Consider the following 19,520-nt stretch of genomic DNA (forward strand, 5'->3'; position numbering starts at 1 on the left):
TTATTATTATTATTATTATTATTATTATTTCAAGGACTTATTTTAAGAAGTTTTTGGCTGGGGTTCATGAAAACGTCAACGGAGCTCTTGAAGGTAGCATGAAACCCATAGGGGGCGCACTATCCCAGTCCCTAGATATTTTCTTAGCTTGTGTAGACCTAACACACTTCTTCTTCTTTCGTGGATCAGGGGTCGCCACAGCGGATCATCCGTCTCCACACCCCCCTGTCCTCTACATCTGCCTCGGTCACACCAACTACCTGCATGTCTTCCCTCACCACATCCATAAACCTCCTCCTTGGTCTTCCTCTTCTCCTCCTTCATGGTGTCTCCATCCTCAGCATTCTCCTACTGATATACCCCATGTCCCTCCTTTAAATATGTCCAAACCATCTCAATCTCAATAAACTCATTTCTAATCCTGTCCATTGTCGTCACTCCCAACGAACATCTCTCAACATCTTCAGCTCTGCTCCCTCCAGCTCCACCTCCTGTCTTTTACTCAATGCCACTGTCTCTAAACCATACAACATCTCAGGTATCACCACTCGGCTTTCACAACACAAGCCAAGTATCACTAAACCTGCACTCCTCCATAATAAAAAATAAATCAGTTTTTACGAGAAAATGCATTTACACTCACATTAGACTTCTTAATGGACTGTAATGTTTTTTTTATTATTATTTATTTTTTTTGTTATTGCACTTTATTTTAAACTAATAATTGAATTTTATATGAGCTACTTTTTACTTTTAATTCAGTAGATTTAAAAAACGGTAAATTTACCTGTACTTATGTAAAATTTCATTGATGTAACAGTACTTTTTTTTTACTTAAATAGAACATTTCATTACTTTTTCCACCTCTGCCTATGCATATCTGTAAAACCACTTTGGGTTTAAAACTGAATTGAATTATGAATGCCTGAGTGGCTGCGAAACTAATACTGTTTTGGCATTTTGTTTAGTGCAGACATCTCAAAACCTTTCATTTCTGTGAGGGAAAAAATGCATTTCTGGCCAGGAAAAATCCCCAGATTACTCATTTCAGTAGTCACTAATGGTGATTTGAAGGAAAAAAAGAGCAGAATCTTGCCCAAGATTTACTGGTAATATTAGTCATTTTAAAATGACATAATCATGGCAATGGAAAGCAAAACTTGATGCCACAGTGTTTAGAAAGAAATGCTGAATTCCTATACTTATAACAGTGCTCGTTCTGATACCGCCAAAAACATGGACGGGTATAGAATACATGACATGTCTCCTATTGCAAATGCACCCAAACAGTCTAGAAATAAGAACAAGATTAAGGGCCAGGGGCTGTAAATAAATAAATATATCTGCTTATCATGCGACAGAACTAGAATTGACTTGTATTGACTTGTAATAATAAATTAAATGTAACTTTTAATGGATCTGTAATAAATAACAAATCACTGAGGTCTAAAATGGAATAAATGACTTCTGAATGTCTTGTATTTAAATAATATTCCACGTCAAAGCAGTTTTATTACTAACTTGTAGCAGATGCTAAATATGAAACAATTCAATCCTAAAAATTCAATGCATAGTAAAATTTTGAGACTCTGCTTACTTTTTATTGATCGTAACCTATAGCGACGTGCAATACAAAGCACAAATTATGCATGCTTAGACGTTCCCAGACATTCCCGGGACAGGGCTGTAGTTGGCCTGAGGTGACCTTTAATGTTAAATTACGTGCTAAATTTGTACATCAATTTTCTCTATTTACATCCCATAATAATACACTTGGTCACCAGATAGGGTTGCAATGCCATCATCGATTCTTACACAAAAAAAAGGAAAATGATCCTGTATACAATGTTTTGTTAATTAAGTGCTAGTAGTGCTAGTAGTTGGAGAGAAAACATATAGAAATTTTACTTTGTACACTTGCAGTTTAAAAAAAAAACAATTATAGCTCTGGTTCACATGTAAACCAGTTAGAAAGTCATTCTGGCGATTAATTGGTGCCGCTAATGATAAATGGTATTTATCCGAACGTGCAACCTCAAAGGAAAAAGGAAGTGATTCTAAGTGCCTTCTGCTCTTTTTTTTTTTTTTTGTATGGTGGTTTTGGTAGAAAAATTTGAAAGTGGAGGAAGTATTTCCTTTAACAAGTCTAAAACCGCACCCTGTTTACAAAACGGTGCAGGATATTGTATTTTTTCTCTGTTTTGTAGCCATGCGTGAGAGCGAAGAAAAAGGGAAAAGAAATGAATTGAAATACAGTTCACTCATGAAATCCTGCAATGCAACAACGGGATCATGTGCACATGTACCATAGTTAAGACGTATTGTATGAGGTGGTATCAAAAAGTTTCAAGACTAGTTTTGTAACACACCAACAGATGGCAGCACAAGGCTGCACGCACAGTCACAGAGAGCACAGACCTTTTTGATACCACCCAGTATATACTCATAGCGTGTGGGGAATGAATTCAGTGTAGAATGAAGCCATGTTCTCCATGTTTCTCAAAAAAATTTGATCAACCCTAGAGGCTCCCTTTAGTAAATGAAAGTTAAGATGGATGGCTTGTGGATCTTGTCTTGGTCAGTAAGCTTTAAATTGGTATGTTGAAGGAAAGGGAAATGCTGAATCAGCGTCTGTAGCGGTGGCCCAATCACACTGTAAGCCTTCAAGTGATTGTTCAGGGACCACAAGTCTAAAAATGCAACACTGACATTCCCATTTTGGACATTCAGCCCAAAGTCCAGGACTCTTTCAGTCTTGTGTTGTGGCACCCCATTGTTGGAGAACTGAAGCTTCCTGAGACCCACGATGGTGAGATATTGAGAAGGTCCAAGAAATGATGTAGGGCTACACAGAGACAGCTGCAGTTCTGGAACCCTGCTACCATTTAGCAGCTCCTTTAGGACCCAGGGCTGCCACGCCCACACAGTCAGCGTCTCGGCCTCCAGGGTGCCAGGCGACAGAGCCGAACGCCACACCGTGCCGCAGCTGCACATTAGGTTGGCGAGAGCTTCATCGCAACTGCGCACCTCCGTCGCACAGCTGCACCCGCACAATCGATCAGCATGGTCCGAGCTGTCGAAGACGAGGGTGATGTTGGCTTGGATGGGATGCAGAGATTCCGCAAAGTGTAGCAGGAGAAGGAGGCACGAGATATGCCGTAACCGCAGCATCTTCACATCCATGCCAAGGCCTACATCTTGATCCACTTTACATTTGCTGGAAAAGAAAGTGTGATAATGTGATAATGATAATGATAAAATAGTGTGATTACTACAATTCTACAAATCTTTTACATTTCATTTATGATGTACTATAATGTACAGCACAGTCTTTAAGTCCATGTTCAACTACTGAAAAACTATTGGCCTCTATTTTTCTTCTATCTGGACCGGTCTGATTCATCCTAATGACCTAATCTAGATGGAGTTCTCTTTGATTACTGGCTGCAGGTCAGGAAGGTTCCACATGGACAACCTAAAGATTCATGAGATGTTTACTGGAGAACTTTAAATCCAAGAAGATCTGGGATGGAATTAATATAAACAGCACATTAAAATAATTATATAATCTGTTGCAATGGCTTAGGACTACAGTTGCCATGAAAAGATTTTGCATTCAAGCAACCATCAATGAGCGGTTGATAACCTTAACAATGACAGAACTATAAAGAATGGACGTTCGTTGTTTCCTAGATAAGGATGAGTCTGGTTCTTCACAAAGTTTTTCCTCATGCCATCTCCAATGCACCCTTTGGCTCACTAATTAGTGATAAACTTATAGTAACTAATTTCTGATGCTGATCTAGAAAATATAAACGATTTATGTCTGTAAATCTGCTCTTGGGTGAAGTCCGTTATTAAAAGCGCTGTACAAATAAATATTTAATTGAAAAAAATTGAAAAATGTTGGGTAAAATGTCAATGTCCATTGTGAAAAGCGCCATAGAAATAAACTTGAACTTGCATATTTCAGCAGGACAATGCTAAACCGCAAACAGAATGGTTTCATACTTCTCCCCAATTGAAAACATGTGGCACATCATCATGTGGAAAATATGACCAAGGAAACCCAGAACTGGTGAGCAGCTTCGATGCTGATTCTGGCACAAATAGGATGACATTCCTCTCTCAAAACTCCAGCAGCTGGACCCAGACGTATATTGACTGTTGTTCAAAAAAAGAAGGGATGCTGCACAGTGGTAAAGATCACCCAGTCCCAACCAGAGCCATCAAATGACCACATTTTTTTTTCTTCAAAAAATCTTTGCATTCTGTTTTACTTTGTAAATATTTCCCAAATTCTTTGGAATTGAATTGTCTATTTTTTATTATATACCCAAGATGTTTGTCTTTACTGATCTATCATATTTTCCCACTTATTTGTATGCGAGTAAATGGTCTATTTTGAAAGACTTTTTTTCTATACAAGCCTTATTCCAGTTCCAGCAATGACAGTCCTCAAAGACAACCTTTTCCCTGCATATGGTTAATTAACTAACTAATATAACTAACATAGCTGGCCAATCAGTTCTTAAACTGGAACACACTTTCCTCAGTCTGCTTTTAAAGACACAATCTGTTTCATACAGAAGAAACACTGACTCTGAGAAACATCTCTACGCATCCATCGTCCCTATCTGCTTCCCTTTTTAAAGGTTTCAAGGAAGCAAGTCAGACTTTCCATTGCTGCCACTGGCCTACAAGGACAAATGGGTTAGTCAGTCTGAATGAATCAACATGTGACATGATCACAAAGAATCCTTTACTGCCTTCTGCTCGGGGATTATGTAACCGTCGTCAAGGCTAACGTTCACCCTGGAGAAAACCCACCTTAGGAATACGGCCTCGATTATTTACGACCTCTCACTGCAAGACACAGAGAGAACCAAACGTGAATCTGGACCACAATAAATCTTTGAAATCACTAATAAAAAAAAAGGCATTCTTTTTGACACATAAAGGATTTCAATAAAACATAATTCCTGACAATAATTTTACTGAGGTCTTTTGGTTTGAGGCTATTAATATTTTAGTTGATGTTTGTCTGCAAATGATGTAGTGGTATAGACGTTTTTAACAGAAAAACGGTCTATGAACCGAAAACGTTCAGTTTTGATTTCTGTCAAAAGCCTTATATAATTGAAAGGCATCCGTTCTCTCAAACCGGAAAATGATGGCAGACAGTCAGCTGACATCTTAAACACACACAAGCATCCACCCTAATGTCCACAGTCCCACCCCTCTGTATACCACTGCACACTCCTAACCATTTGTTCAATACATTGGAGAATTGAATGGTCAGAGCACATATAATAGCGAGAGAATAAAGTAACACAAATCAAAGGCCTCTAAAGAAACACTAGAGTGATTACATAATATAACAATATAACAAGAAACCCACCATCAATCCTATTTCCTCCAACAGCAGTTGAGTTTTGAGGACATTCTGGTCTTGGCTGCTTCACGCCTCAGCTCTTATTCACTCTCCTTTCCTTCCTTTCTCCTTCCCCTCTTTTCCATCTCTCCTCCCTTGGAATCCCCTTCCTGAGGCCCCTCACACGATCTCGCTGGTAATGAATGTTGACTCACTGTGGCCTGGACACACCACCACACTTATTGCTGTCTTCCAGCATTAAAACGCGAACAAAGCTTTTTCAGCATATATACTGCCATCTTGTGGTTCTAAAGTGGGTCTGTATGCACTAGGGATGAGAAGATTCTCGCATCTGCATAAAAGTCAGTCTGTTTCAGAAAGTGTGCATTGGATGGATCTTAATGGGGTGAATCACATCGGTAGCTGCTTCAGATGTATCTTTAATTAGAATCGATTACACACAAATGAACCATCAGATATAAATATACTGAATGCAGTTTTATAGGAACACCTGTACTTCTACACTTTACTTTGAATCCACACACTTCACATTTTGTCCACATACACTTTACTTTCTGTCTACACACTTCACATTAAGTTCACACACAATTCACCATTATATATAGAAGTTATCTGATGACTCCCATGATCCACCAGGGATATAGAGTTCTACTGCCAAGTTTTATGGCGTCTGAGGTAGGACTGGATCTGTGGCGCGCTAGTTCCAAAACCTTTTGATACCGACTTTTTTAAAGCAAGTAAAAATGAATGTAACGGAAAAAGTCAACAATGATTATTTGCATCTGTATGGATTTCCACATAATTTGTATTTTTTTTGTCAGAATGTTTATTCCAATCACTATTCATGTTGAACATCTGCACGTTATACGTAGGCCTTTTCTACTCCTAACCACCAGGGGCAGTGTGATTAACAACTGGATATTCTCCTGTGCCACAGATGCCAAGAAACATTTGTTGAAACATCACTGAAATGAAATATTGCAGTAATAGTTCACCGTCCCAGTATCGAGCCACCCTGGAGCTATAGGGGCTTAGAACCGATCTCCCAGGTGCCCTAAAGATCACTCAGTTGCAACTGATCCATGCGAGACAACCTCTGAATGGCACCAGTCCGCTCATTTCGGGGAGTTAACGGCTCCATGAGCTGTTCTTCTTCCAGTTGTTCTTCTTGTTGTTCCTAAAACACAGCAATGAAGCAAAAGTTCATCAATTAGTGACATCATTAAAAACATGAGAAAATCTCTTTTTGTTCGAATAAAAACAGCCATAGATGTGCTTTTACAAGCGTTTACAATGAATGAACACCTGGCTGGGCTGGTTATAAGTGATGGAAGAAACTCCTGATTTGAACTCGCCGCAAAACCCGTGTCCTTTTTGCCGTCGTTGAAAAGAAGGTTTTGGTCCTAAAGGAAGGTTTTGAGAAACTTTCAAATAAGGGTTAAGCTCCTGGCTCGAAAGCCCAGCAGTGACAGCTTGGTGGTGCTGGGATTTGAACTCACAACCTTCCAAACGTTGACTTAAAAAAGTTTAACTTTGGTTCTTGGGTCCTGCAGGTGACTTTTTCCCCCGTATATTCCAATGAAACACGGCATTAGAGCACATATTGTACATATGAGAGTTTTTGAGGTTTGCGACTCGTATTGCTCTTAAAATCAAAGTTTCTCTTCTACCTGGGTTGTATTTTTGTTCTCGATGTACTTCGTTAAAAGCTGATCCAGCTTCCTCACTTTGAGCTTCAGGACAGATATCTCGCTTTGCATCTGAGCAATTAACCTCTCCTGGCTCCGATTCCTTTCCTTAGACTGCTTCGAATCCTGAAAACCAAAGTTATTTTTCTTTTAGATTCACATTCATTCATTGAGTCCTTCAGGTCCAGTTACAGCGTACTCGTCTGTCTAAAGGACAATATCACCTCCAAATTTGACATTTTTGTCTCTAATAGAAGAACTTGTGCAAGGTGATGAACAGGAGACAAGATGTTAGCAGAATGCCTTACACTCACAGTCAAACAGGTCATGACCTGTTTTATGATGGTGTTGGGGGTTCTAGAGCAAAAAGGTTGGGGATTTATTCCAAGGAAAGGAAAACTAAACCAAGATGGCTACTAATCCATACTTCAATTCTATCTATGTGAACTGGCTTCAACATACAAAACAACACTTTGTTGTCCTCTATGCTGAAGACAGTTGTCCAAAAAGTCCTGGAAGTAATAGTTTTCACCCCGACAGAGCCCTGATCTAAACATCTGGAATTACATACGGAGACAGAAGGATTTGGAGATTTTGAAAGGGAGAAATTCCTGACTGATTGAGGGAGTGAATAAATGAATGAATGAATAAATAAATAAATGAAAAAAACAAATAACTATCTTGTGTGTTTCTTAAACGCAGACATCTTGTTAAGGTGTGCTGAAACAACTGTTAAGTGGGATACGTTTTGTACTGCGCATGTGCGCAAATATTGTAAGTGGACGCATTTGCGCACATGCGCAGTACAAATCGTGTTGCCGGTTACGGATCGAGTAATGACAGTTTTACCACTCGTGTTATTTTTGCTATTTAATAATTGTCTCCTAAAGCATCAACAGAGGATGTTTGGGTAGTACCTCAAGATTCCTGTTTACGGCTCTTTGTGTCCGGTTCCTGTTGTTATACTGCATCGTAAAAAAACAAAAAAGGCCTGTGGCGACGGATGCGCCTATAAAAAAGCCCACAGTAACGCCAGTGTACACCAGGGGGCGCATTACATCCTCCAGAAATAAACGTATTTTAAAATCGCGTGCCGACATGATGAAACGTGATTTATCCGTACACTGCAGGTCGAACGGTAAACTGCAAGGCCGTCGTTTTTCTCCGCGCTTTTGTACGACGGCGCTCTCGGTGACGTCACAATAGCATTACGTCACACGTCTTTGAACAACTCTTTGAAGTTAACATTTGTTCTACGTGTGTGTGTCATTTAGATAGATAGATAGATAGATAGATAGATAGATAGATAGATAGATAGATAGATAGATAGATAGATAGATAGATAGATAGATAGATAGATAGATAGATAGATAGATGATAGATAGATAGATAGATAGATAGATAGATAGATATAGATAGATAGATAGATAGATAGATAGATAGATAGATAGATAGATAGATAGATAGATAGATAGATAGATAGATAGATAACTGAAAATGAATCTATGCGGGTAGAATAGTTTTAAACCTTAATGACATCTTCAACAGAGGTGCAAAATGTAAGTGGTAATGCATCTTTGTGACAGGTGGATGTCTATACATCTGAGCGGTGACGTGAAGAACACCGATGATCTCTTCATCATGGCACCTGTTAGTGTGTGGATATATTTTTAGACAGCAAGTGAACATTTTGTCCTCAAAGTTGATGTTAAAAGCGGGAAAAATTGCGTAAGAATTTGAGCGACAAATTGTGACGTCTAGACGTCTGGGTTAAAGCGTCTCCAAAACTGCAGCTCTTGTAGTATGTTCCTGGTCTGCAGTGTTTAGTATCTAGTGGTGGAAGAAAGGAACAGCGGTGAACCGGCGACAGGGTCATGGAGGGTCATTGATGCACGTGGGGAGCAAAGGCTGGTCCATTTCCTGCTTTTTTCAATCCACTGGTGTATCATTTCCTGGTTGTCACACACCACAGACGTAGACTAGTTTACGAAGATGATAACGAGCAGGGCAGAAGGCAGTAAGAAGTCTGTGGTTAACGTGGATGAGACAGAGGGAGTCAGTGATGTAAACATGACTGAGAACAGAGACATTCCTGATCATCATCATCTTTTCTCTGCTTGTGTTCTATATGGTGGATGTTCAGTGTGGATACATTCATTAAATAACATTTAAAATGATTTTGTATTATTATATTAATATGATGTGAAGTCCAGTTATCATTAATTCTGTTTTTATTTGTATATAATATTTAATATATTATTTAACTTTTTTATTTTATTGTTTACAAAATTTTAACTGTTGATGTTCATAATAAAAAAACAAAAAAAACTGTGTAAAAAAAATGTCACATACATCAGTCGAAAATGCTTGAAAAACTTTAACACACACATACACACACACACACGCGCACACACACGCACACACACACACAGCATGCAATTGAGCTATGTGGAGTAAAAGCATGGAGTTTGTTCCTTGATGAGTTGTTTAGTTTTATTGCATTTCATATATAATTAGTGAATAGTATATAAAATAAAAGCAATAAAACTAAACATGGAATTAAAATCACCTCTACCATGTATAATTTCGTAAATATAATACCGCCAATTTCCCATAAACTGTTTCTTTTTTCCACAGGGAAATTTCACTGTGACTTATAATAAAACATCCCAGAAACATCTGGCCATCGTTGGAATCTGTCTTTCATCTGCTACATCACTGCAGGTGAGGGAGTGCACCTGCACCGGAGTACGCCCGGCTTTGAATGCGCGACACCATGCGGCGGGCATAGAAGTCCCGGTATTCGGCCGGAAGCTCATCCAGAGCTCCCAGAGCCCGCTCCAGGGTCTGCAAGGCCCGCGTTGCTGCCACAGGGTCCTTGTTCCCATACGGGTCCTTCTTGTCGTAGCTGTCAAGGGGCAGGTGGCGCCAGAACACGTTGACTCCGATGCCGAACTGGAGAGCCAACGTGTTGTGAAACCAAAGAGCTTTTTTTGGGAACGAAAAAAAAAAAACCCCATTTTATTTATTTAAAAAAATGTGTGTGCCATGAGTGTATAATACAAAACTAAAAATATTGCACTTCTTTGAAGGAAAAAAAATTAAGCCTTCCATTTGAATGTATTCATATGGTAATTATATAATAATCATTAATAATGAGTCCAGATTTACCCTGTTAATGAGATATAAGCAAATTAAGAGTAGGAAAAGAGGCAGCTGAAATGTCATTCCTGTACGAGCCTGTGGGGGCAGTGTAATGATCTGTGGTTGCTTCAGTTGGTCCAGGAGGAAAAGTTCAGCAATGAGTCTAGGCCTTTACCCCACTTTTACAATCCAAGATCTCGGCGAGAAATAAACGCGATTCTGGACGGTGATAGTGCATATCAAAGCGATACCGCGGCCAATGGCGTAACAATTTTGCAGCCGTTTTCTAATTCGCTAAAACCCATCTTACCGGGGATGAACAGCAAGTCGCCTGGTTCTAAAACACACTCGTGTCGACGCGCGTTCACAAAATCCGGATAGCGCTCCAAGTCCGGAGAGTCGACATCCAAAACCTCCGACTTATCACCTGGTGGAAGAGAACACAGTTGTACGGGGTTGTCTTATTGATAATCTGATGGAATGTTCAAGATTTACTCACCTGACAAGTACAGGTGTAGGGCGTCCTGGGGGCTGTAAAGAACGACTCGTTTTCTCCCGGTCACCTGAGCCAGAAGATTGTCCATTACCTAATTAAAAGGCAAGAGATTCAAGCTCAGTCTAAAGACCTTTCAGTTTCCCAATAGACTCAGGGATAATGTGCATCATTTATTCCTAAACCGTATCCAAAAACATCTGACGTCCAAAGCGGTTTTTTTTTTTGCATTGCATTGTTTTCCTGCTACGCGATTGGCTGATCGGAAAGTTGGATAAACAACCGCAATGTGTTCTCAATACGCAATCTAGAAGTGACGCACAAATACATTTCCTCTCCTCTAATAATTATAAAAGCGAAACCTCCAACATTCAAAAAATCTGTGTTTGTATTTAAAAAAAACAAAACTGCCAATCACAAGTGATGATTGGACGGTAGGCCAATCCAAAGCCTACAGGTTTTTAATGGTGGCTCCACAGTAGCAGCTGGACAACGAAGCTCAGAACTGGATCCCTGTTTAACCGACTAGTATTTAGTTTAACAGGGCGATGAGGAACAGCGTGATTATTCGATTCTACTCACGTCGTAGTGGGTCCATAGCTGCAAGCCAGTTGAGCTGATGCGGAAAACGCTGGAGAAAAACTGCTCGGGGTCGAAGAACGGAGGGATGTGGAAGTCTTGGGCCAGGTCAGGGAACTGTTTCTTCAGGTCAGCAGGCTCCTGGTTGCAAATGGAAACATGTGTAGAAGTAATTTTTTTTATTTTATTGTGTTTTTTTTTAACAGTAAAATTCACGGTATTAAGGTCGTGGTTCGGGTTCGATTTCCTCACGTTTAGCGGAAATGTAAAATTGTTTGTCGTGTTTTTTTTTTATTTTATTCACGCAGTTTTTTATGATTAACATAACTTTTTTATCATATTGATTCAATCGAACAATCGATTAAACAGGCACAGATTTAATTGATTAGATACAATTAAATAAAATATTTTTTTATTAAATTAAATAAATTACATTACAAGAAGTTAGACCTCATTTGGGTAATACAGGTGTGTAAATAATTGTGTTTTACATTTAATATTTAATTTTAATAAAGATATGATCTACTTAACTGTTCTACTTACTTCAGCATACTTTAACAAATGTCTTCATTCTTTCCATCCTTTATTCATTCACTCCCTCGAATTGTCAGGATTTTCTCCTTTACTTGAAGCAAATGCAAATGAATCCATATTGCTTTTCATTAGCGATGGTAGGAAGTGGCATCGATTCCACACGTGAAAAAAAGCACTACAAATCGTATTTCCAGTACAGACTGAGCAGACACAGTGACACTGCGCTAACTCTTCTCCTTTTTTTTTTCCACCCCTGTTGTTTTCAAATTTAAAAATAATAAAAAATTGAAGTGACAAAGTGCGAGGCAGAGACTAAAAAAAATCTTGCGGTCCTCACAATTCCGCATATTGACGGATCGACTGAATGAATGAAAGATGGAAAGAATGAATACATTTATGAATAAATTAATCAAAGGAATAAATAAATATTTTGTGTTTCTAAAATGAAGACATTTGTTAATGTATGTTGAAATAAGTCGAATTATTAAGTAGAACATATCTTTAGAAATTAAATGTAAAAAAAGATTTAAAAAAAAAACACACTGTACAAAAAGGGGTGTAACACATGAAAATTAAATGTAATTTTCCAATGTATTTAATCGATTTAATTTGTGCCGATGTAATCGCTAATTGAATTGGATCAATATAACAAAAAAAATGTATTGCATTAATTTGATTTCATCTATTTTTTTTATATATATATTTCTTTTTATTTGAACCAAGCAGGCATTGCATTTGAAAAAGTTTTAAACAATTTTTAACTGTTGATATTCACAAATGTTAATAATAATAAACCAAACATCAAAATAAACGACAAACAATTTTACGTTTTACATTTCTTCCCTCTTGCTGAACCGAAATTGAACCGAACCGAGGTACGTACAAAACCGTGAATTTTATTGTACTGTTACAATGTCTATATATATAATAAGAAAACGGGACTGTACCTTGCGTGCGTCTTCTCCGAGCGATCGTAAGTAATAACTCTCATTCTATTGAAATACGTCATGACAAGTCAGAATTAGGAACCAGGAATTATTCTCACGTGTACAATTCCAAACATCAAAAGAGGCACAAAGTCCACGACTTAGTGTTCTAACTCTCAAAGATAATCATTTCATCATTCAAAATAAGATATTAACTACAGGAATTTACAAATCTCCCACCTGGTTTGTGTCATGTTTCTGAAATGTACCTTAGAAATGAAGAACTCTTCATGTTCTCCCTCTGCTGCAGCTCTCTGGACAAACTTGTCGAACGGTAAAGTCCTGGGACGTAGAAAACGACAGATCTATACACATTCATCCATTTAACCATTGAGATTGTGAACAGTTCGTTTCATACCTATTCCTTCAGTGATGTCTAAATCGATCCACCTCGTCATGCACGCGTTATGACGCCACAGTAATAGAAATATTATAGAGTAGAACACAATTCAACAAGTCTCCTTTCACTGGAGCCGCAACTGCACATACATCTCTGGCAGGAGCATCGATATTAACCTCATCACAAGATCGCATGCAATTCTGTGCTTTCATTTCAGTGGATTATGGTTTTCCTGGTAGAGGGGATTTCAAATTGAAGCAAATTGTGTGAAATTTGACAGGAAAGAAAACGCAAAAAGGAGAAACGGTTTGTTTCCTCAAGATGTCCAGCTTTTCTCGAAAAGTCAATCTTGTAAGTACAGATCAATTTCTTCTCCTCCATCAGACAATCTACACAAACATATTTGCTACAGATGTGCTTTCTCTCTCGGACCGTCCAATCGATGGCCACGAAAATGCCGACGTTATTGGACGCCTGCTAGATGGCCCCTAGCTGAGCTCAGAGAACCCAAAGGAGACCAGGGACTCTGGAGCTCTGGGTACAACCAGATATATATTCAGGGCTGTTAATCGAATGTTCAATCGCGATTAAATCGCACGATTCTCATGAGTGATTAATCGCAATTGAACCCATTTTTATCTGTTCTAAATGCACCTTAAATGAAAGAAATAATGCATGAAATGAAATTAAGTGAAAGTGAAACTTCTGGACACTTTTTCCAGATCAATCTTCATATCTAAGTGTCTCAGTGTCTCTCGTAAAAACCTTCCGAACTTTCGACAGCCACTTTCTTCAGGTGTTTACCTGTATATAAAGTTCTTATGCAGAAAGTCCATCTGAGGAACGGAGGAAACGTGAACCTTGACCTCACGTTCACCTCCTTTTCCTGCAAGGTAATCCACTGTCCATTTCTCCACGCATGGTCCTAAAGACACTCCTTTGAGCACTACGGGTTTCCTCTGCAAAAAGAAAAAAAAACACACAGGTGAGTTTATACTGCAGGAGAAGACTAAGATCTAAATGAACGATTCGTTCGGTTTGAACGAGTCTTTAATGTGACTCAAATGATTCATTTTCTACCGCATGTGCATGGGCAGAGCATCGCAAAATCTATTTAGGGTTTTTTTTAATGTACAGGAAACAGAATTGAGTAGCTCATCTGATGAGTCGTCTGGTCCGAGTCGTTCTTTCATCGGACTAAAAAATCCCATTTATGCTATGAAGGTGTTTAAAGGAACAAAATGAACTAAATGACTCAAAAAAAAAAGATTCGTTCGTTTTGATGAACGAGATTCGAAGAACCGAGTACTACAATGATCCAAACTTTCTATCATTAATACGCATCGAAGTGTGTGAACTGGCATCTCATCCAGGGTGAATACATCATCCAGGGACAGAGGAATGAGGGACATCTCAAGACACCATGGTCCATTTCTATTAATTAAACATCTCCTTATCCACATCTGTGAATGTGGACACCTCGAGTCTTTCCTGTCTTTCCATCCAAAATGGTGCAGGAGGTAGCAGATAGTCTTCAGGTTTGAACCTAAACTTGGCTTCACTGTCAGGTCATGGGGTTTCCTCTGGGTTCTCTGGTTTCCTTCCAAATAAGGAAGAGGAGTGGCTAAGATCTAAACTCCCTGTGTGCGTGTAAGTGTAGTTATGTGTGATCTGGCATCTCCATCAGGGTGAATCCCACCATAAACCAGGGATGGATGGAGGGATGAGGGACATGTCAACCTCCAACAGGAAGACAACATGGTCCACTTCCATTAACAGAACTGCTACTGGGTGTATTATAAATCGTGTGCATTTTCTTCTTTTTACCAGAGGGTAGATCTCCTTCATGAAAAGCTCCTTATCCACATCTGTGAACACGGACACCTCGACCCTTTCCTGTCTTTCCATCCAGAAACCTTCTTCCACCTTCTCAAGCTCTTGTTGTCCCACGTTTTTGCTTGGCTCAATCCCAAATAGACACATAAAGCACTAAAAAGGCTGCAACTTCCGCTTCTTTTCCACCCTTCGAAGTGCACCTACATGGAGAATACGAGGCTATTTGAACTCTCCGTGCATGACTTATTAAGTTCCCCGAAAACACATACGTTATACATACTATAGATTATAAACTCATACAAATGCACTTTGGACACTTTATAAATAAATATGTAAAAAACATTATACAAATATAACAGTGTCTGTTTAGGCCAAACATTAAACGTTCTCAAATATTGAAATACACCATAGGAACCTAAATTCTCGGACTTGGAAGCCGGACGGACTGTTAGACGATGGGACCACAAACATGGCGCTGCCCTTATTCCGATGGAGCTGTAGAAGGCCTGTTCTGGGTCTAAGCGCGTATTTAAGATGTAACAAACTAGCCGAAGTAGGAAATCAGTCAGTTGGGAAGAAACAGGCCTCGTTATCATGTGTTGCATCCGGAGTCCGGTACTGCAGCTCGGACAGAGAAGGACACAGACAAACGCGGAAGGTTGTGGTGGTCGGCATTCCAAACCCGTTCGTCTGGTTCCGGACCAAATTCTCCTTCTTCATCATACGGGCTTACTTCGACAAGGACTTCAGCATCGATGAGTTTACCGACGGAGCGAAACAGGTGAGTAGGGCTTCATTTTTTGTCCACCACCACCACCACCACCATCATCATCATCAACATCAACATCATCAGCATCAGTGCATTTACATACATAGAGATCCACATCAACTAGCAGCTGGTCAGTAGAAAGACCCATGCTGGCTGTTCTGAAAGAGAAAACATCTCAAAAGCCAGTGAGGGGAATCTTCATGCTTAATGGACATAATGTAATCCTAATAAACTTCTATAGTAAAATAGACCTTCTGCAGACCTTTACAGACTTTTGGAAGACTTCATAAAACCTCTTCAGACTAATGAAGACCTCTCACGACCCCGTCGGACGTCTCACGACCATGTCGGACCTCTCACGACCTCTGCTGACTTCAGAAGAGGTTGGCAAACCTTTAGAGACCTCAGCAGGAAAACGTTCAAAATATTGAAATGCACTACAGAATCCTGAATTGTCGGACTTGGGAACCCTCTATTAGATGATGGGACCAGAAACATGGCGCTGCCCTTAATCCAGTGGAGCTGTAGAAGGCCTGCTCTGGGTCTGAGTGTGTATCTAATGTGTAATGAACTACCCGAAGTGGGAAATCAGTCTGTTGGGAAGAAACAGGCCTCATTATCATGTGTTGTAACCTTTAGACCTTAGCACACCTTCACAGACTGCTTCAGAGGACCCCTACAGTCCCTAGAGGACTTCTACAGACTTTAGAGGACCTCCACAGAGCTCAGCAAACCTCGACAGACCTTTAAAAATAACGCTAATATGTTACTTTGACATTATTTCAAGGTTAAACCACAGAATAGGTTTCTACAGTTTAGACTCGGATACAAGAAATTCGCCACTTCGACGCTTTCCATTTTTTTCCCCCGATCAACAAAAGCATCAGAACCGAACCACATATTTACCGCATTACTTAACGATGGCCAATGTGCAGTCTGTAACACCGAAGAAGGTGTTGTCTCAAGGAGGTGTGGCTTTCGTTCGATCAACAACGGTGAAGAATTATGGTCTTTGTACTGTCTCTGACGATGAAGGAGGCGTGGCCTCCCGGATCAGCATGCATTGAATCCTAGACGACTTTAAATGTATATTTCTGACCCATAAATACAGTATCAGGTACAGTTTTTTTCTTTCTTTTCTTTCCTACTCAGGCATTTGCACACGTATCTCGATTGCTCTCTCGGTGCCAGTTCGAAGAGCTGGAAGGTCTTGTCGCTAAAGATGTAAGTATGACCGAGGACACTTCATCTGGAGAATTTTGGAAATATGGCAAGTTGGAAACTTACGAGGAAGTGATGGGAATAAATTAGAAATTTGGGGAAATGTATATAAACTGCATGCAAGTGAATACAGATAAAAAGATATTTTGCAATATTACTGGTTACTGGTGCAGACTTCTTTCCAAAACATAAAAAATAGTGATGCGTCCAAATTTTTGACCCGTGCTGTACAAGAGTACGATAAACAGAAACCTGGCAGGTAGACGATAGAAAAAAAAGCAACTGTGGCTTCAATATTTTTTTCATTTATTATTATTATTATTATCTCACCTTAATGTCTACAGTCAGTGTATTTGTTTTTGGTATAGTTCTGTTGCTCAGTAGCTTATACACAGCACAAGCAAGTTAAAAACACAAATTCACGTAAGATTTATGTAATTTACGTTAATATTAGTGCTGTAACGGTGCACAAAAACGTACAATTTTGGTAAGTTCCTCGGTTATTAAATCACGGTTCAGTACAATTTGGGGCAATACAGATTTTTGTTATATTGATATTGTTTTAAATTTGCTATTTAATTTTCGAAATATATTTTCTACTTAAGATCCTTCGAAATATTTTTTTTCCCTACTACATTCAAGTTATTGACAAACCTTCAATTTTGTCTATTCCTTTTATTTCCAAATATTCCCGTTAATTCCCGTGTCATTTGAGCGGTGATCTTTTTTCCTAGTTGATCAGTAAACTGCAGGAGAAGTGCGCCGATCTCCCGACGAGCTACAAAGGAGCCCTTTCGGCTGATCCGGATGACATCATGTACACGATGCCGGCGGACGTGGGGTTTTGCTACGAGAACGACGGTATGGACGAGCTGTAATTATTTCCTGTCTGACTCCTTTTCCAGGATGCACCGGACCAAACGGTGACCTTGAATTCGAAATGAAGGTTAAATTAGGACCGGGTTGCCAAATGTGCATGGAATCCACCATTTCATTAGTAATGTTTTTGAGTCATGAAGCGAAAAGAACAACTGAAAACATTTTGTCTCGTCGACAGGGAGAAAGTTTGTCAGCATCCTGATGCGCTTCTGGTATCTAACCAGTGCCCGGCTGCCCGACGACATCGTAGATGGAGCGCGGATCTTCCAGGTAGCCATTGGGAAAGACGGGGAGAAACCGGAGAGCAAGAGGCTGCTCACGGCCAATTACGAGTGAGTCCTCAAATATTCGGAGCAAAACATGTCCCAAAAAGCACACTATGTCGATTTATTCGTAGGACTGGTTCAATTCTAGACTCACTCTGGGTCAGATTTCAGCAGGAGGCCCCCTTGTGTAGGGTGAATCCTTTTTCAATCCTTTCCAAAAGAAAACTCGTGTTGCAAAATATCTGGGGGTGCAGGTAATGATGTTCAATAGGTTTGGCGCTCTACAGCAGGAGATCTTAAACTCCAACCCATGTCAAGCATATCTTCATGGAGCTGGCTTTGTGCACAGGAGCATCTTCCTGCTGGAACAGGTTTGAGTCTGGTAGTTCAAGTGAAGGAAAATTTCATCTTCCGACATTTTAAAGACATTTAATACAATCAGGTGGTAACAGTTTGGGCAAGAGCTACATACGTGTGGAAAAGTCGGGGGTACCAATACTTTTGACATTTGGAAAAATCTGTACAATAGTGATACTGATTTGAGGATGTTTGTTCGATAACCTTCTAAACGTTCTTCTACATGTTCTAACCAGGTGATTTGATCTTCTTTTGCAGATTTCAGAGGGAGTTTACACAAGGAGTGGCACCAGACTGGACCATCACTAGAATAGAGCACTCAAAGCTGCTCGATTAACCACGACAAACTCTCTGTAACAACATCCGACTCTCAATATCTCCGAACTGTAAACGAGTCACGTTCGCTGTAGAAACCGGGCACGTGAAAACCACTCGCGCGCTCCGTTTCCTTTGATAAAGACGATCCTGTAGAATTAGAGGTAAACCGGCAAATCGTTTGGACCCTGTTTAATTCCAGTTATTGCAATTCTTTGTATCGTGAGTCACGTGGTGTTCGATATCGTGTGTGTGGTTGTTCGATTAGAACCTGCGAAAGATTTCTCTGATGGTGATTCGACACGGAAATACGCCGGCGGGCCGTGTCTCCGATCTGAATTTGTACCTTTTCTACTGATGTGATGTGGGAATTCAATAAAAGCAATTCTTCAATAAAGAAATCACACCTGCTCGGTGTTGGTTTTTATAAAAAAAAATATAAATGATGCACAAATGTTTGGTTGACATGTTTATGACTGCTCTTGACATCAAGTATGAAATATCCTGGTCCCTTTACTGTGTCCTGCACTTATGCCTATTTTACATATTTTTGATCGCCACTGTTGCATACAAAACTAATAAAAACTATTACACTATAAAATATATAAAAATATTACCCCTGACTATAAGGTTTTTCAATGTATTTAGGCCACATTTCCTGGTAGTGGAACCTCCACTTGATTTCAAGCTCTGTTTAACATCCAACCTCCAGTAAAGA

The 19,520-nt window shown here is 39.5% G+C and overlaps 3 protein-coding genes across 3 annotated transcripts; 1 reads left to right on the forward strand and 2 right to left on the reverse strand.

Annotated features, from left to right (window-relative positions):
- Positions 1-1,090: 1,090 nt before the first annotated feature.
- Positions 1,091-8,225, reverse strand: LOC124380616 (uncharacterized protein C21orf62 homolog). Its single transcript, XM_046841774.1, has 5 exons — positions 8,001-8,225; positions 7,066-7,209; positions 6,391-6,572; positions 5,402-5,595; positions 1,091-3,217 (listed from the first exon to the last, which is right to left on the reverse strand). Exon 5 carries the CDS (start codon positions 3,181-3,183, stop codon positions 2,533-2,535), a length of 651 nt encoding a protein of 216 aa, XP_046697730.1. The 5' UTR covers positions 3,184-3,217; positions 5,402-5,595; positions 6,391-6,572; positions 7,066-7,209; positions 8,001-8,225; the 3' UTR covers positions 1,091-2,532.
- A 1,337-nt stretch (positions 8,226-9,562) lies between these two features.
- Positions 9,563-15,258, reverse strand: tyw5 (tRNA-yW synthesizing protein 5). The gene is made up of 8 exons (XM_046841751.1): positions 14,987-15,258; positions 13,964-14,118; positions 13,029-13,101; positions 12,781-12,825; positions 11,303-11,440; positions 10,727-10,814; positions 10,538-10,654; positions 9,563-10,070 (listed from the first exon to the last, which is right to left on the reverse strand). Exons 1-8 carry the CDS (start codon positions 15,140-15,142, stop codon positions 9,799-9,801), a joined length of 1,044 nt encoding a protein of 347 aa, XP_046697707.1. The 5' UTR covers positions 15,143-15,258; the 3' UTR covers positions 9,563-9,798.
- A 62-nt stretch (positions 15,259-15,320) lies between these two features.
- On the forward strand, positions 15,321-19,212 carry maip1 (matrix AAA peptidase interacting protein 1). The gene is made up of 5 exons (XM_046841762.1): positions 15,321-15,776; positions 16,917-16,988; positions 17,720-17,846; positions 18,043-18,196; positions 18,746-19,212. The coding sequence occupies exons 1-5, from the start codon at positions 15,465-15,467 to the stop codon at positions 18,822-18,824; spliced, it is 744 nt and encodes a 247-aa protein (XP_046697718.1). The 5' UTR covers positions 15,321-15,464; the 3' UTR covers positions 18,825-19,212.
- Positions 19,213-19,520: the final 308 nt, after the last annotated feature.

Source organism: Silurus meridionalis, chromosome 3 (assembly GCF_014805685.1).
Source record: "Silurus meridionalis isolate SWU-2019-XX chromosome 3, ASM1480568v1, whole genome shotgun sequence".
Taxonomy (NCBI): domain Eukaryota; kingdom Metazoa; phylum Chordata; class Actinopteri; order Siluriformes; family Siluridae; genus Silurus; species Silurus meridionalis.

Excerpts from the sequence above, each read along its gene's own strand:
- LOC124380616 (XM_046841774.1), bottom strand. The coding sequence starts at position 3,183 with ATGGATGTGAAGATGCTGCGGTTACGGCATATCTCGTGCCTCCTTCTC.
- tyw5 (XM_046841751.1), bottom strand. The coding sequence starts at position 15,142 with ATGTGTCTATTTGGGATTGAGCCAAGCAAAAACGTGGGACAACAAGAG. Across the intron at positions 11,441-12,780 it reads TCGGAGAAGACGCACGCAAG|GAGCCTGCTGACCTGAAGAA; the intron begins GTACAGTCCCGT and ends ATTTGCAACCAG. Across the intron at positions 10,655-10,726 it reads CCTACACCTGTACTTGTCAG|GTGATAAGTCGGAGGTTTTG; the intron begins GTGAGTAAATCT and ends CTCTTCCACCAG.
- maip1 (XM_046841762.1), top strand. The coding sequence starts at position 15,465 with ATGGCGCTGCCCTTATTCCGATGGAGCTGTAGAAGGCCTGTTCTGGGT. Across the intron at positions 15,777-16,916 it reads TTACCGACGGAGCGAAACAG|GCATTTGCACACGTATCTCG; the intron begins GTGAGTAGGGCT and ends TTTCCTACTCAG. Across the intron at positions 17,847-18,042 it reads GTTTTGCTACGAGAACGACG|GGAGAAAGTTTGTCAGCATC; the intron begins GTATGGACGAGC and ends TCTCGTCGACAG.